The 16,865-nt window shown below is 35.9% G+C and overlaps 1 protein-coding gene across 1 annotated transcript in view; it reads right to left on the bottom strand.

The window, feature by feature from the left end:
- The window catches only part of AASS (aminoadipate-semialdehyde synthase), a 67,897-nt gene that overhangs the window by 9,169 nt on the left and 41,863 nt on the right, over positions 1-16,865 (bottom strand). The window contains exons 12-19 of the mRNA XM_025381198.1: positions 16,408-16,467; positions 16,153-16,220; positions 13,536-13,654; positions 13,241-13,367; positions 7,803-7,913; positions 7,598-7,706; positions 6,492-6,632; positions 812-979 (exon numbers count right to left, since the gene is read on the bottom strand). Coding sequence (XP_025236983.1) covers positions 812-979; positions 6,492-6,632; positions 7,598-7,706; positions 7,803-7,913; positions 13,241-13,367; positions 13,536-13,654; positions 16,153-16,220; positions 16,408-16,467 — 903 coding nt within the window. The remainder of the gene's footprint in view (positions 1-811; positions 980-6,491; positions 6,633-7,597; positions 7,707-7,802; positions 7,914-13,240; positions 13,368-13,535; positions 13,655-16,152; positions 16,221-16,407; positions 16,468-16,865) is intronic.

Here is a 16,865-nt window from a genome sequence, read left to right on the forward strand (position 1 = left end):
TTTTTTTTTTGAGACGGAGTCTTGCTCTGTCACCCAGGCTGGAGTGCAGTGGCCGGATCTCAGCTCACTGCAAGCTCCTCCTCTCGGGTTCACGCCATTCTCCTGCCTCAGCCTCCCGAGTAGCTGGGACTACAGGCATCCGCCACTTTGCCCGGCTAGTTTTTTTTTTTTGTATTTTTTAGTAGAGACGGGGTTTCACCGTGTTAGCCAGGATGGTCTCGATCTCCTGACCTCATGATCCGCCCGTCTCGGCCTCCCAAAGTGCTGGGATTACAGGCTTGAACCAGTCCCCATTTTTTAATGACATTGAATCCATCTCCATTTCTAGGGACATATAACATAGGTCAAAGTAGATGAGCACATTTTATCCCACTGACCTTAGGGAGCTAATGAGACAAAAATCGTATTTTTGGCTATTAGAACGGTATCATTTTTTATTCCCACTGAACTTGATCCTGAAAGCCTGGGGATGCTGCCACAACTCTGCCATCGCATAGCACTTGAGAGTCCAGTGAATACTGGAAAGAAGAGCCGAGAGGTTAGGAGAAATCAGGTCCTGGGGAAATCACTTGACCTCTAACTCTCACTAAGCCTGAAGCCCTGCCTGTCCTCAATCCTAATGAGTCAATTAATTATCTTTTTATTTTGAGGTGAGTCTCCTAAAATATTCAATCATAAGATTTCTGAAAAAAAAATATAGACTCCAACTTGGTTTATCATCTTAATTATTTTGACTACTAAGAAAAGTTAAGTGCACACATCACGTACATCAAAACTGGCAACATGTTGAATCTAAAGTCCAGCTGCTTACCTTATATCTCAGTGTCCCCCGCAACAAAGTGTGAGCAGAAGAAATGCCATAAATCTCAGCATATTTCGTACTGTCTCTGTTAGGATAGCCTTCCAAATTTAATCCTGGGAAAAAATCCATGGACGTAACGGCATCAAGAAAGGAGATGCCCCCTGCAACATTCACAACCTGAGGAACATTGAGAAGGCACAGATGGGGTTACAGTTGTTCCTTTCTTTTACGGCTTCCCTGCATTATATGGACAAAGAAAGCAACAGAACTTTGAAAAAAAAAATAATGAAACTACCATAATCATTATCCCATACTTAAGCTGTTCTACTAATATCATAATTCACAAAGCAATTCTTCTCTCAAGCTTTAAAATTTGACTCTAAAACATTTAGTTTTTCTAAACATAAGGTCTTATTTTCAAGTTTTTTCCTTCCCCTGGATAAAACGGCACTAAATTATTTCCCACTAGAATGTGCCTTTTTTAAAAATATAAATATTTAGAAAAAAGTTTTAAAATAAACATTTTAATTTTATTTTTTAAACGTTTATTTAAAAATAAAAAATGTTTAAAAAATAAACCTCTAAAATTATTTTATATAAAAATGTTTAAAAAATAAACTTAAAAAAATAAAGCAACAGATAATTATTTAAATGGCTTCTACGCTCAAACAACAATCAATATTCTCATTCTTTTCTTTTACTTTCATGACCCTTCTAAATGCCACATTAGGCATCAGTCACATACATTTCATTCAGACAGCTAAATTTATTAAGCAGTTACTATCTATGTGTCGGGGATCACACAAATTGTGAAGGGAATAACATGAGTGATGAAATAAAAATCTTTTGATATCTCAGTACTTCTATTTCCCATACCTCTACCCCCATCACACATACTCAAAATGCAATGAAGGATTTCTTTGTCTCTAATTTTAATTAAAAGACAAATTTTATTTTAGTTTATGAGGCTTATTATTATCATTGAGATAATGGAAAGTATTCTGGAGTGATAAAATTAGGTGTGAGAATTCTGGTTGGTGCTGCTGGTGGAACTGAATTTTATCCTTATTGTACCACTGGAAACAATTTCTGACCAATTTCTCTAAGCTGCACAAAGCAATACTGTACCAGGGAGCTGCCAATGTACTTTAAGGTGGATTCACAGGATTTGCCTGAAGAGGCCTTTGGCTAAACTTAATGATTCTCATGCCTTATTTGTAGATGGGTTCTGAACGTGCCTTTGTATGAGAGAGAAAATGGAAACTCATTTATATGTGGATGAAGCCCCAGAAAGAAAAGGACTATGCTGGCTGCAATGTCAGGACCACTGGAGTCTTTTCAGTTCAGAGGCTCCCTTTGGAGAGTGCCAAGCACAATTTCAAATTTCAAAAGTGAAAATCTGAATGAAGGATGTAAGGAATGCCTTTCATTTAATTTTCTTGTGAACTCTTCTAGACTGCAGAGTAAACATTTCCAAAGGGATGATTTCTGTACTACATCTTTAAAATCAATATATTTAAAAGAATTCTAAATTTTTGAAAAAATGTAAGAAAGCAAATGTTGGGCATTGTGGTGCCCACCTGTAATCCCAGCTACTTGGCTCAGGAGGCTGAGGCAGGAGGATGCCTTGAGCCCAGGAGTTTGAGAATAGCCTGAGGGACACAGCAAGACACCATCTCTTAAAAAACAAAAAAAGCAAATGTTGACCGTTAGGGTCTTCACACCCATCTCATTTCTATAATCTATGACAGTTCTTAAGTTTTGTTTGCTTGTTTGAAGGTCAGGGAAATTTCTGAAAGGAAAATTCAATAAAGACAATAATATTCTAGCTTACCAATCAGAAATAAAACAGCAAGTTCATAAGTCTATCATGAAATCCTTACAAAGAAGATGGAGAAATGTAAGCTGAATGGCAATGGTTCATTTAGTGAGAATGGCAGTTGGCTAAGCAACCTGACCCAAAAATTACTGGGTAATCATTGTCATTTGATATTAATTCATAGTTAATTCATAGTTGTATTTCTAGTGGCATATAATGTAGTTCAACAATAAGTTCTTTCTTGGTTATTATTTTATTAATAATTTGAATGACAACAGAAACATATTCATCTGTTTTGCAGAGAATATACGTTTCTTTCTGCTCTGACAATGCTCAGGCTCATTATTCACTGCTGTTGCAAGTTTCTCTAGGGCCAGCTCTTTCACACACACACACAGACAAACACAAATACGTATCTCCCAACTAGAGAGAATCACTGTTATATTTGAATAATGTATCATATATATTTAAATAATCACAATAAGCTTGATCACCAAATTAATAAGGAAATATACAATCATTTTTTCAGGGCCCATTATGTGCCCCGTGCCTTGTACTGGGCATTATCTTTAATCCATGAAATAACCCATTTTTCAGAGGTAAAAACTGAGGCTGAGTCACCCAAAGGCAAATTGAACTCAGTTCTATTTGACTGCAATGTCTGTGTTCCTTCTACTACACTGTCCCCTTAATCGTGCTTATTTCTGGATCAGTATTTTTAAGGGGATATTGACAAAGTCAGCATTCCAGATTATGCCACCTGGGATGCACCTGAAAGCTCCATAAAGAATGGATACAGGCAAAGAAAGACAGTGGTAGCTCTTGATTTCCAAGGGGCTGGGTGCTGCAGTCAAGGTGGTGGCAGGCAATGGATAGAGGGCTAGAAAACTTCTCTTAAAGCGATGTTTTGGAGCAAGCACACTTCTCACTTAGATTACATGTTTTGCCAGGTTAGACTGGGAAACACTGCAGAAGGTGATGGCAAAGCTCTGCCGTGTCACTCCCAAATGCCACCAATGTAAAAAAGTATACCACCCCTGTGAGGGGAATGAAACCAAGAGAAGATGAAATCACTGTCTCCGAATATGTGGAAGAAAATCACAATTGTTAGGAATCAAATTAGAAGTTAGAAATAGTACAAGTGGCTAGAAATTACTGCAAAGATATAAGACAATGAGATATATTCAAATTCATAGGCCACTGCCCAATTTCTGGAAAAGTTTAAGGCTTCAATTTTAAGTAGAAGTCAGAGAAGTGACTTGGTTCCCCATTATGATTCTGTGAATTATTTAAGACCCGTTCCATGGTGCAGGGTGATGATGGCAGAGGGAGCGAAGGGCAAGAATACAAGAGAGGTTTTAAGTTGTTTAACAATCTGGCTTGGGAAACACACTGATACACTTGAATTACTGACTGAATAATGCAGCATCTAGAAAATTCTTAGACACGGAAAAACGAAGTGTCTGATTCTTTGATTCAGTTCAGACAAAATAATAGTGAACAGAGGCTGGAGTGGTCACAAAAAGCTTCATCCACAAGAGGAAATGCAAGTGGGACCTTGAAAAGAGTATTATTTTAGCAAAGAAAAGAAAAGTGTCATGTTTTCTCTTGGTATCCTCCACAGTGTCAGAGAGATGCAAAAAGTACTCATTTTTACAAAAGAAGTTTAGGATGAAAGAAGAGAACTTCAAATCTAACAAATACAACTTCTGCTACCTGAAAATAACCTTTTTCTTTTCTTAAACCCTCACAACTACTAATTTCCTTAAGTAGCTAATATTTGCTAGATTTATTACATGCCTGACAATCTGCTGTTAGGCAGATTGCAATCTATGTGACCTCACTGACTAAGAACCCCAGAAGGCTGGCGTGATTGTCCTCATCTTCTGACAAGGAACCCAAAGCTCACAACCAGTAATGGCAGAGCCAGGCCCACAGATAGCAAGTTTCTTGCTCTTTCTTTTAGATGATTGTACTCTGCTGACCCTTTCATTGTTACCAACTTTAGCATTTATAAGGCCTCCTGAAAATAAGTGTTTTACTCAACTGAGACAAGAATTTGTCTTGCTTTCACATGTTAATTTATACTAAACATAGGCCAGTCTCTTAAGATCGCAGAAGGTAAAAGGAGCAGTTGGAATGCAATAGGAGACAGGCTGTAGCATGTAAAAGGATGTGTGCTTGGTAAAACATCACACTAAGATTCTGGTCCAAACCTTCATGATTCATAGAACTGAAGAATTGGATGGAACATCAGTGCTCACATTCCACATCAGGAAACTGACATCCGGTGGATCTTTTCAACTGCCAGGTCTTTGGCTATGTTATGAGGGATGCCAGGAATTAGACCAGAACTCATCGATCCTGTTTATTATCCTGAAACATGTCATACATTCCGGCACCAAGTTTAAGTGTCCTGCTTGTTTAGTACTATTTTAAGTGTAGCTGTGGTTCTCTGATCATTAAATCAGTTGTTCTCAAATTCGGCTGCATATTAGAATCACTAGGGAGATTTTAAAAATCCCCAAACCCAGGCAAATCAGAATCTTTAGGGATGAGGCCCAAGCACTTTTTAAACTCCCCTTGTAATTCCAAGGTACAGCCAACTATGAGTTATTCTCTATATCACAGGCACGGAAGACCATGGCTAATAACGGCATTCACCTTGTTGCTTAAGAAATTCTTTCTGTCAACTCCTGCAATACATTTCGATTCACAGATACATTGACAATGTAAAATACTGATGCTATAATAATCTTTTTAAGACACATCTATCTGATCATATTACTCATCATTCCCTGCAGGACCAGTACTAGGGCAAGGTGGGTGAGTGCCTACAACACAATTCAAAGAGGCACTCTGAGTCTCATTACATTTTTCTCCAAACTATGAGCATAAACTATGAAGTCAGATAGATGTGATTTGGATACTGGCTCTGCCACTTGCCATTTCTTTAAATGTAGCTGTTATCTTAAATCCCTAAACCTGATTTTTCCCCTTGTAAAACTGTCATACCATGAGTGCTAACATCCCTGCCTAGCTGGCACCTTCATATCCTTCAAGGCCAAGCACATCCTCTTCTCCACTAGTTTTCCTTCTCCCCATCCTCCTTCCCTCAACCCCTTCACCAAGGCCAATTAAACTGTTCTCCTGTCTGTACCTCTGAGCCACTTTAACATGCTTTGGAAATTTCCCTATTCAATTATAATTATTTATTCTCGTGTCTGTCCTTCCAGCCATTAGGCAATCTGGCAAAAGGAGAAAAAAACATCTTTTAAGAGTTAGTTAGACCTGGGTTTGACTCTCAGTCAAATGACCTCAGACATAATCTCTGAGCCACAGCTTTCTTATTGTAAAATAATGAAAATAATACCAAACTCAGAGAGTTCTTACGTTCTATTACATGGCAGCTGGGGAAGAAATTGCAGTTTCTTTCCCCAGCACAACAAACCCTCCATTCTAAGAGCTAAACCCCATCCCCAATCCAGCTGTGAGTTTCCTGAGGTCATGAATTTCATTCTCCGTGCCAGTCTTGGGTAACTTGCCCAAAGTCCAGCACATAGTAGATACTCAGAAAATGTCTGTCATGCTGAAATAAACCAAGAGATAACCAGTGTTTACATATATAGAGAAGTGAATTTTTGAATGGCAGAAACAACTTGTGAGAAGGCATAGGGAAGAATAGGCACAGGCTTTGCTTGGACCCGCAAGGAGACCATGCTAAACAGAGCAGAAAATATACACTGTGAAATACCACAGGAGGAGATAATGGAGACAGCATTATTAAAGGGTTTGGGATCAGGGAGTATTTAGACTGTCCCAGGCAGTTATTGCAGGTTGGTATCACTATGCTTGGATGAGATTCCTCACCTTTCCATCAAGCAGATAGGTGGCAGACTGCATTACGTTCATCAAAACTCCCACTGGACTCCAGCTAAATTTATATCTCAATGGATTGTTCGAATGTTCGGGGGCTGGAAGCCCACCACAGTAGGAAATATATGATTCAATCTATAAATTAAAGAATCAATATATAAGGAAGAATTCACAAGTTAGAGAATGTCAAAGTAATCAATTGAGGACAATGATATGAATGGAGTAAACTTGCTACAGTTTTTCATTCTTAAAGTTACTAAGGCGTTCGAAAATACATCTTCGAAGCCATGTACCATTCGATTAAATAACAGATGATTTTATATATATGTTTTTTAAAAAAACTGTAAAAATAGTGACTAACATTTTGTTCAGTTAAAAATCCAACTCTTAGTTCAATTCTATTTGGTCAGTTCCTACTAACTTTTGAATTCAAATTGTATATTTACATATATATAATTTGAATACATATACATACACACACTCAAAAAACCTAAAACAATCTGAATCATCCCATTTACACCCAATAGTACCTTGTCAAAGGTACTATTTCATAAATGATATTTCATATCAACAGATTCTGATACCCAAAGATTCTTCTCATTTTTAAAAGTCAAACCTTATTACAGAATCTTCAAGGTAGTCTAAAATTTGTATTAAGCCAAAATTTTACAGTAGCATCTGTTTCTCCAAAATTTGGTTGCTACCTAAGACCTGGACATTGCTTTCCCATATAGATATTTTTGCAGTTATAAGATTTTATTTAAAATTTCTGGGAGGCCAAGGGGGATGGATCACCTGAGGTCAGGAGTTCGAGACTGGCCTGACCAACATGGAGAAACCCCATCTCTACTAAAAATACAAAATTAGCCGGGCACGGTGGTATGTGCCTATAATCCCAGCTACTCAGGAGGCTGAGGCAGGAGAATTGTTTGAACCTGGGGGGTGGAGGTTGCAGTGAGCTGAGATCATGCCATTGTACTCCAGCAAAAAAATTCTTTAACTTTGATTAAAGGTGTTGCTATATTATAACTCATACTTTGATTCTGTACACAAGAAGTTAGACATTTTCATGTTCTCCTTTGGGCATAAATTGGGCTCACCGTGGCTCCCACTTCCTTGGCTTTATCTATTGTTTCCATTGCTAACATGTGATCAAGACCAGGGTCCAATCCCAATTCACCAATGATTGTGATGCCGGCATCTTCCACACTGCAGCAGGTGGAAAGAGGAAAAAGGAAAACTTGAATATAAAATAAAAACAATGCCATGGATTCACTCAGTTTGTTTAAAATGATTAAAACTTACCTCTTTTCCAATTCTTTTAGTGCTGGTGTGATGTAGCTTGCAGTGACCATGTTAACTTTGTTTGTGATGCAGGCCTTGGCCACAAGAGGGTGCAATACATAAGGCAACAAGCTTAAAAACAGGAAGAAACTAATCAGAAACTCCCTTTTTCAACCCTACCTTCCGAGGTACTTGAACTGTATTAAAGCTGCATCTTAAGTTACTGTTCTGATTAAATTATTCTCTCAGAAAAGGCAACACTTATACACTGTTGGTGGGAATGTAAATTAGTTCAGCTGCTACAGAGGGCAGTTCAGAGATTTCTCAAAGAGCTAAAGGTTGAACTACCATTCGACCTAGCAATCGCATTACTGGGTATCTATCCAAAGGAAAATAGATTATTCTACCAAAAAGACACATGCACTCACATATTCATCACAGCACTATTCTCAATAACAAAGAATGGAATCAATTGACATGCTCATCAATAGTGGATTGGGGCCAGGAGCTGTGGCTCATGCCTGTAATCCCAGCACTTTAGGAGGCCAAAGACAGGTGGGTCGCTTGGGTCCAGGAATCAAGACCAGCTTGGACAACATGGTGAAATATCATCTCTACAAAAAATACAAAAATTATTCCAGCATGTTGGTGCATGCCTGTAGTCCCAGCTACTCCAGAGACTGAAGTGAGAGGATCACTTGAGCTCAGGAGGTCAAGGCTGCAGTGAGTCGAGATCACACCACTGCACACCAGCCTGGGCAGTAGGGTGACATCCTGTCTCAACAAAACAAAACAAAATGAAACAAAAATAAAAAACACACCAAAAACAGTGAATTGGATTAAAAACTGTAATACATACACACCACTGAATACTACATAGCCATAAAAAAGAATGAAATCGTGTTCTTTGCAGCAACATGGATGCAGCTGGAAACTATTATCCTATGCAACCTAACACAGAAACCGAAAACCAAATACTACAGGCTCTCACTTACAAGTAAGTGGGAGCTGAACATTGGGTACACATGGAATTAAAGATGGAAACAATAGACACTGAGCACTACCAGAGGGAAGAGGTAAGAAGTGAAGGAAGGGCTGAAAAACGACCTACTGGGTATTATGCTTGTTACTCGCTGACAGATTCATTGATACTCCAAACCTCAGAATCACACAATATACTTTTGTAATAAACCTGCACATGTAACCCCTGATTGTAAAACAAAAGTTGAAAGTAAAATAAATAAATATTCCCTTGGACATGATCAATGACTCCCTGTGGGCCACAGAATAAAATCACCTTTTTATCACATTTAAATAGCAACACTGTTCTATTGACCTGAGGAGGAATAAATGCCTGAGAAGTAGTTTTATTGTTTATTTTGTTTTTGTGTTTTTTTATGAACTAGAGAAAATCTGAAGTACGCAGAATGAATTTGACAAGTACAATGGTGTAGTATGATATTGTTTATGTTGGTTTTCATTTTTTTGTTGGTGCTGTAGACAGTTTTACCAAATAGTCAATAAAAAACAACTTAAATATTGTCATGTAATTGACAGGGTATTTTATTATTCCTACTATATATAATATATTGTACTATTCCTACAATAGACACTATTGTACAATAGATACACTCATTTATATAATACTCATATTTATGAAAATTTGATTTCTCATGATTATGCAGTCCCAGCACCAAATTATAATCCCAAAGCCAAAATTGTTGAAAACCCAGTCAAAGTTGAGCTTTGAGTACAGCATCATCTGTTGTTCACCATGTGGATTTTTAGCCATTTTGATAACCTTTACACTGATCAACACCATTAAAGCCTATCTCCTCCTTGGGCCCTTCCTGGAGTCTACTCAATAACGTAATACATGGGCCATCTTGACCTAGTTTGCCACTTCCTGATAGCCATTTGGAAGATGTGGAGATAAAAAGAAAGGCAGCCCTATTTTAGTGGAAAACCCAAGACAGAAAACCCCTATCCAAATTATATCTGCCCCTTTAAGAAATTTCCAAAAAGTTGTTTTCCTCCACAAAACTTTCCCAGATTCCCCCAAAGCCAGATATCCTTCCTCTGCATGCAACCAGTTATATCTTTTTAACATTTAATGGATTTTGATCCATTCGTCCCTGTATTTCTACAGCTCATGTATTACATTATTGAGTAGACTCCAGAAAGGGCCCAAGGAGGAGATAGGCTTTAATGGTATTGATCAGTGTAAAGGCTATCAAAATGGCTAAAAATCCACACGGTGAACAACAGATAATGTTGTACTCAAAGCTCAACTTTGATTGAGATTTCAACAAATTTGGCTGTGGTATAATAATTTGGTTCTGGGACTGCATAATCATAAGAAATTAAATTTTCATAAATATGAGTGTTATATACATGAGTATATCCATATTCTATTCTAGGAATAATAAAATACCCTATTAATTACATGACAATATTTAAGTTGTTTTTAATGCCTGTTTGGTAAAGCTGTCTACAGTACCAACAAAAAAATAAAAACCAATGTAAACAATATCACACTATATCGTTGTACTTGTGAAATTCATTCTGCATACTTCAGATTTTCTCTACTTCATAAAAAAAAATAAAACCACTTTTCAGGCATTTACTCCTCTGCAGGCCAATGGAATAGAGTATTGCTATTTAAATTTATTATAATGCAGAATAAAATTGTGTATGTCTTTTATCAGTATCAAAAGCTCCTGGTCTCTGTGTTTTTGTTTCTTTAAACCAAAAAGAATTAGTGCTAACAAATTTGGTAGACTTTTAGAAGCCACTGAGTAAAATACTTGCAAAACTATTAGAAGCAAATATTAATAGAAAAGGTGCAATGTCATCATCTTAAAAGTTAAGCAGAAATTTTTAAATCACATTCTCCATATTAAACTTGCCCAATCAAAATTTTACTAAGATCTAATAATATTTTAAAACTTGTCCTTATAATAGGCCGAGAAGTACAATATTAGGATTGTCCCTGGTGGCACTTTTTAGACAAACCGATTAGAGTTCATAATTCGTCTCGAATATGATATAGGAAGCACTCAATGGGACATACTCAAATTATTTAAGTTGACTCCAGCCCAATTACTCCAAAAGGTCGAAAATGTCACTTGTGAAAAATACATACAAAATACATGTGGAATTTTCAAAGAAACATTGAAATCAATTACTACTTTGTATTAAATTATTAAAAACTAAATTTGAAAAATTAAAACTATGAGAATTGTACATATTACTAAAATTTTTTTTTGAAACATATTCTTTACTCATTTTTTTGTAGTCCCTATCACTGTGTTTATATCAAAACATTATTTCCTCAACTTAAAAAATAAAACAGTTGGCCAGGCATGGTGGCTTATGTGGTAATCCTGGCACTTTGAGAGGCTGAGGCAAGTAGATTGCTTGAGGAGTTCAAGACTAGCCTGAGCAACATGGTGGTACCCCATCTCTACTAAAAATACAAAATGTAGCTAGGCATAGTGGCATATGCCTGTAGTCCCAGCTACTTGCGTGGTTGAGGTGGGAGGATCACTTGAGTCTGGAAGGCGGAAGTTGCAGTGAGCCAAAATTGTGCCACTGCATTCCAGCCTGGGTGACAAAATGAGACTCTGTCTCCAAAAAAGAAAAAAAAATTGTAAGGAATGCTATAGGATAACACTGTTTAATGGCATTACCACTATTCAGCATAGAAAATATACCAAATGAGAAAAGATTCAATATAAAACAGATTTTGCTAATGCTAAATCTTATTGAAGGCCACCTGTTTGCTAAATTTTAAAATTTGGATATATTAATAGATTGATGTCTTTGTCCATTATCTTGTCACATTTTATTTCAGATTTTGTTTCAAATGGATTTTATCGTGTTATTTACTTTTAATTAAAAATGATATATTTAGGTACCTATGTGTGTCAAAATAAATTACTGTTCTACTTGGAAGGCTAGATCATTCTATTTTGAATCAGGATTTCTTTACATGGTAAATATCAGAGAGGTTTAGTTGGTCATTAGTCAATTTTTTCTAAATAAAAATTAATGCTCATAAAATTTTTATAAGTTGAGTGACATTTTAAGTGCATGAAGTTAGCCTACATTTAAAGATATCAAGAGAAATGTAAAAATGCCAGCTTACAGAACTACCTTTCATTATATGATTTCCAAGCCTGCTTTTTTTTTTTTTTTAAGCAGAATATCACAGAACTTCCTCCAAAGATACAATTTGAAACTGATCTGTGCAAGTGATTAGGTAATCACTGTGAGGGAACAGATAACTGTCTTCCTCTCATCTTGGGAAAATTCTAAGAATGAATAACTATTCTCATCACTTTGACATTTCAAAACCAAATGTATTTATTATTTATTTATTTATTACTTTGATTTTAGGTTCAGGGGTACATGTGCAGGTTTGTTATACAGGTAAATTGTATGTCATGGGGGTATGGTGTACAGATTATTTCGTTATCTAGGTAATAAGCATAGTACCCAATAGGTAGTTTTTCAATCCTCACCCTCCTCCCACCCTTTACCCTCAAGTAGGCCCTGATGTCTGTTGTTCCTTTCTTTGTGTACACATGTACTCAAATATCAAAACCAAATTTAGTTATACAGTAAATCTCATGTAACGCTGTATCTAGATGTTAGATCTGCATTTTTGTTAGTAATACTCTATTTCAAGATCTGTTGCTATGAGAGACTTAAAATGGTCATAAGGCTAAGTAATCTACTTATTTCATTTAAGTTTTATAACTCCAAAGAATAAAATGGATACTAAAGTATATAAAACATTAATACCTTATGACCTGCAATCGCACTTCTAAGTATATACCCAACAGAAATGTGTAATTACTGTTTTGGTGAAATGGTCACAAAAAGACAAATACTGAAATGTGTATAACAGTGTGACTTATAATAGCCAAAATCCAGAAACAACCTAAATATCTATAGTAGTCAAATAAATAATAATGGTATATTCACATAATGAAATACTACACAGCAATGAGAATGAATAAACTATTATTTCAGACAATAGCACAGATGACTCTCATAATCACAACACTGAATGGAAGAAGGCAGCCACAAACGAGCATTATTGAATGATTCCAATTATATGAAGTTTGAAAGCAGGCAAAAACTGAATGTCAGAAGCCAGGATAGTGTTTACTCTTAGAGGACAGGGTAAGTGAATAGAAAGAGGCAACAAGAGGGCTTCTGGGGAATTATTGATACTCTGTTTCCTGACATAGATAATCGTCACAGAGTGTGCTCACTTTGTGAAAATTCATTGAGCTATATACTTATGATTTGTGCACCTTCTGGACCCATACTTCAATTAAAAAGTTTACTCCAAAAGAGTATGAAGAGAGAAGTGAAAGAGAAAGAGAAAAATAAGAGAAAAGAAATAACAACAAAAATATGAAACTCATTTCTTGCCAGATACTGACCTGATGACAAGATCCTGTTTTGCCACCAAGAAGCCCAGCTTCTCTTCTTGTTTACAAATGTCCATGCTAACAGGATTAATATTATATTTCTTGCTTAACTGTTCAATTTGATTCTTCATGTCAGAGCCTATTTCAAGAATTAAAAGTCACATTTTTAGATATGTCAGAGTAAAATATATTTTAATATCTCCAAAAATAAATGTTCAAATTTCAGAAACAAAGTAGTCTTCTAAAATGTAGAAGTCAACATGCTTTAAAATATATTTTTCTTCTTCAAAAATCAGGGCTTATTTACCTACTGTTATTTCTATATTGCCATCTCTTGATAAATATTCCAATACAGGCTCAGATACATAGCCAGATCCAAGAACCAAAACCTTTCTGGTGCCCATTGAAAGTGACTGAGCACATTCCCTATTTAAAAAAAAAGAGGGGAAGGGGCTAATTAAAATTTTATTTTTTTTTAAATAACAGAATCTTACTGTCCACAAATCATACTAAAACCTAAATAATGAAGCAACATTTTCTCTTCACATTACTTAAAATAAGAATTTCAACATGAGTGAGTTCCCTATACCAACATATTTCTTCAATTATTTTACATTTTGTACAATGAAGAACAATAGACGTGACATCTCTGAGATATATATCTGTAGATGTATAGATGTATTTCATGAATTTCCAGTATTACTACTGAGGTGCAGGTGCTGGACCTTTTCTCGGTTTGCTTGTGATTAAGTAACTTGGTCTCACATTTTATCCTTCCAGAAGATGTAATTCAAAATCATGCAAGGGGCTTTACCTTGGAAACTTTATTTATTACTCACAACAATCCCAGAAGGCAACAATTTGAGGAAGTGAATATTATTACCCATATTAGAAATTGTTTTGTCATATATCTTTAGGGTCACTTGAAAATAGTCAAAACCATGACTTTGAGTCACAAATGTCACGGGTTAAATGTAGAAAATGAAGACTAGTGTTAGGCATTATTTTAATTCTTGAACAGTTTATTCTGCTGGAATTATACCTTCCAGGCAGATGATTTTCTGTCTTTCCCACAAACTATGACCTCCAAGGCAGCATCTAAGACTTACCCATCTTTACAAACCCATTAATGCTCAGCATGTTTTGTCTTAAATATGGAATTTACTCATTAAATATTTTTTGAATCAAATTCCCTGTTATCAACATGAAACCAAAGAAATGGCCTGGTGCCAGGGACTGAAGTAGGCTCTGTTATTTAGAATCTTTAGGTCAGAATGTCTCTTGAACATTAACCCAAAAACCTTTTCATTAATTTTAAATAAATAAAAATAAGTATAAGTATAAAACATTCCTGTCCCTCTGTACCCCAACACACATTATTACTGATGTGAAGAGGTCTCATTTAACTACTACCGTCTCCCATTTCACCTTCCAGAGAGAACCACTATTATTTGGTTATTATACATTCTGTCTAACAATATTTTCTGTAGTTTGTATAATTAAAACATTCCAAATATCAAATGCTCAAAATAGAAACTCACTCCTAGATTCTAATACTGTCTAGCCCATCAGTACCCCCAAACCCCAGATTCCAGGTTAATAATCACTGTGCTAAGTGATGAAAAGAACAGAAGAATAAGGCAGGATTCAATACAAAGTAAATTTCCTTTCAAAATGCAAACTTTGTTATTAGTATCTTGGCACAAGTTTCCATCAGGAAAGAGGGCAGCAAGTTCTAGCAATCAGCCAAGTAAACCTGCTGCTACATGAAATATGACACGTAAGAGAGAAGATATCATCATGACCAGTCATGTTAGACTTGTCACTAGTATCAGTAGTGTAAAAGACCATCGGATGATGAGAATCAAAACATAGAGCTATGAAAAACAAACAGATGTGAAGTTTTACCTGTAAGAAATTCTCCTATAGGGTTATAGAGCTAGCTTCTCTTATTCACAAAGAAAAAAAATTAAATACTTAGTGTCTTACACCAGAATATTTCACTGACACATCAAAAAGTAACTATAATCAAACCAGCACATATGGAAAAGGCCTAACTATAGCACGCTTGATCTGGGCAGATCTGGTTGTTTACTGCTTGTAGGTAGAACCACTGAAAAAGAAGATAAGACAATTGTGTTGTGTTGTGTTGTTTCCCAGCTCTGGTTTCTCCTGAGACTTCAGTACATGGGTTCCTTTTTTAATGTGAAAAGACCAGCAGAATAGATATAAACACAGATCAAAGGCAATTGGCTGGAGGAGACCAGAACATTCCAAAAAAATAAAATTAATGTTTTCAAACTTTAAGTAGTAAAATCAATTAAGGAAACAAGGGCCTTAGCTAAAGACCTTTCTAAAGTAATGATCCTCTTGAGTAGATTCGCTACATTACTTTTTGGCATCTTCCCCCTAATAAGAATCCCTGGAGAAAACTACCTCTTATTTCCATCAATTGTTTATTCACAACTCTCTTAATTTGTAATCACGAATTCACTTTCCTGAACACTACACTAAACAAAAGAGAGTCCAAATCCTCAACTAAAACCCAAACTGAAATCACCACAGAAAGTCTAGTGTGCTCATTTTCCTTTGAAAAAATAACTGAGGCATGACCATGTGTAAAAAGTCTGAGAAAAATAAGAAGCTACCTGAAGGACAATCCTTTTGGATTTTTGCTTGCTTACCCATACATCTACACAGGCTATTAGAAAGCCAAAATGATGCTATACTACTGTTAAGTGGGAAACAGTCACAGTGGTTTCAGCCAGCCACTTAGTTTGGATTTCCTACATTTTCAAACATCATCAAAATTTATATATTGTGCAAACCTAATATTAAGAACTCCCATTGAAGCATTAAAAAATGCTCATTAATTCCAAGATAAGAATAAATGTATAAAACAAGAGGATTTGAACAATACTTACCTGCTCTCCCGGAGTGTCTGGATATATTTATATTTATCAGGTAATGTACCGTTGGATGTAATCACTGCCTAAATGTATATGACACAAGACATTTCTTTAGTATCCACAGTTTAGTCCTACAAACATGGTCTCATGACTGATAGAGAAGAGACAGAATGGCAAAGATGGAGAGAGAGAGAGAGAGAGAGAGAGAAGAGAGCAAAAATGGTAATAGAAAAAACACATTTATGAAAAAATATTCTTCTCATAACTTACATCTCTCACCACAGGAGAAAAATTCTGACTTTCAAGAGGCTGTGTCGCATCTGATAATATCTGAAAGGAAAATGAGATTTGTAAGAGATAAATGACACTGCAAAGAAGGCCTCTTGGTGTTTGTATCCATATTAAAATATTAATCAAGGGAAAAAAAGAATTTAAGAAACAGTTTTCTGAGGATCACCGAGTATAAGGGATTGCTAATAGAAGTCTTCTACAAGAAATCAACTCTACGCACAAGACTATGGTGTTTCAGCACAAGTCCCAATTTTAAAACTAAAATTGGATTATAATCATCCTTGCTTGCTGTGAACACAAAAAAGCTTATCTTTTCCAACCAGTTAAATGTATCGTATTAAGCACGTTGCCAAATATCTTCACAAGCTTTATAGCTATAGTCCCCTCTTCAAGGGCCTCTACTCCATTCCAAAAGTTCAAGTTGTTCTATTAGGAGT

Source organism: Theropithecus gelada, chromosome 3, assembly GCF_003255815.1.
Source record: "Theropithecus gelada isolate Dixy chromosome 3, Tgel_1.0, whole genome shotgun sequence".
In the NCBI taxonomy this organism is placed as follows: domain Eukaryota; kingdom Metazoa; phylum Chordata; class Mammalia; order Primates; family Cercopithecidae; genus Theropithecus; species Theropithecus gelada.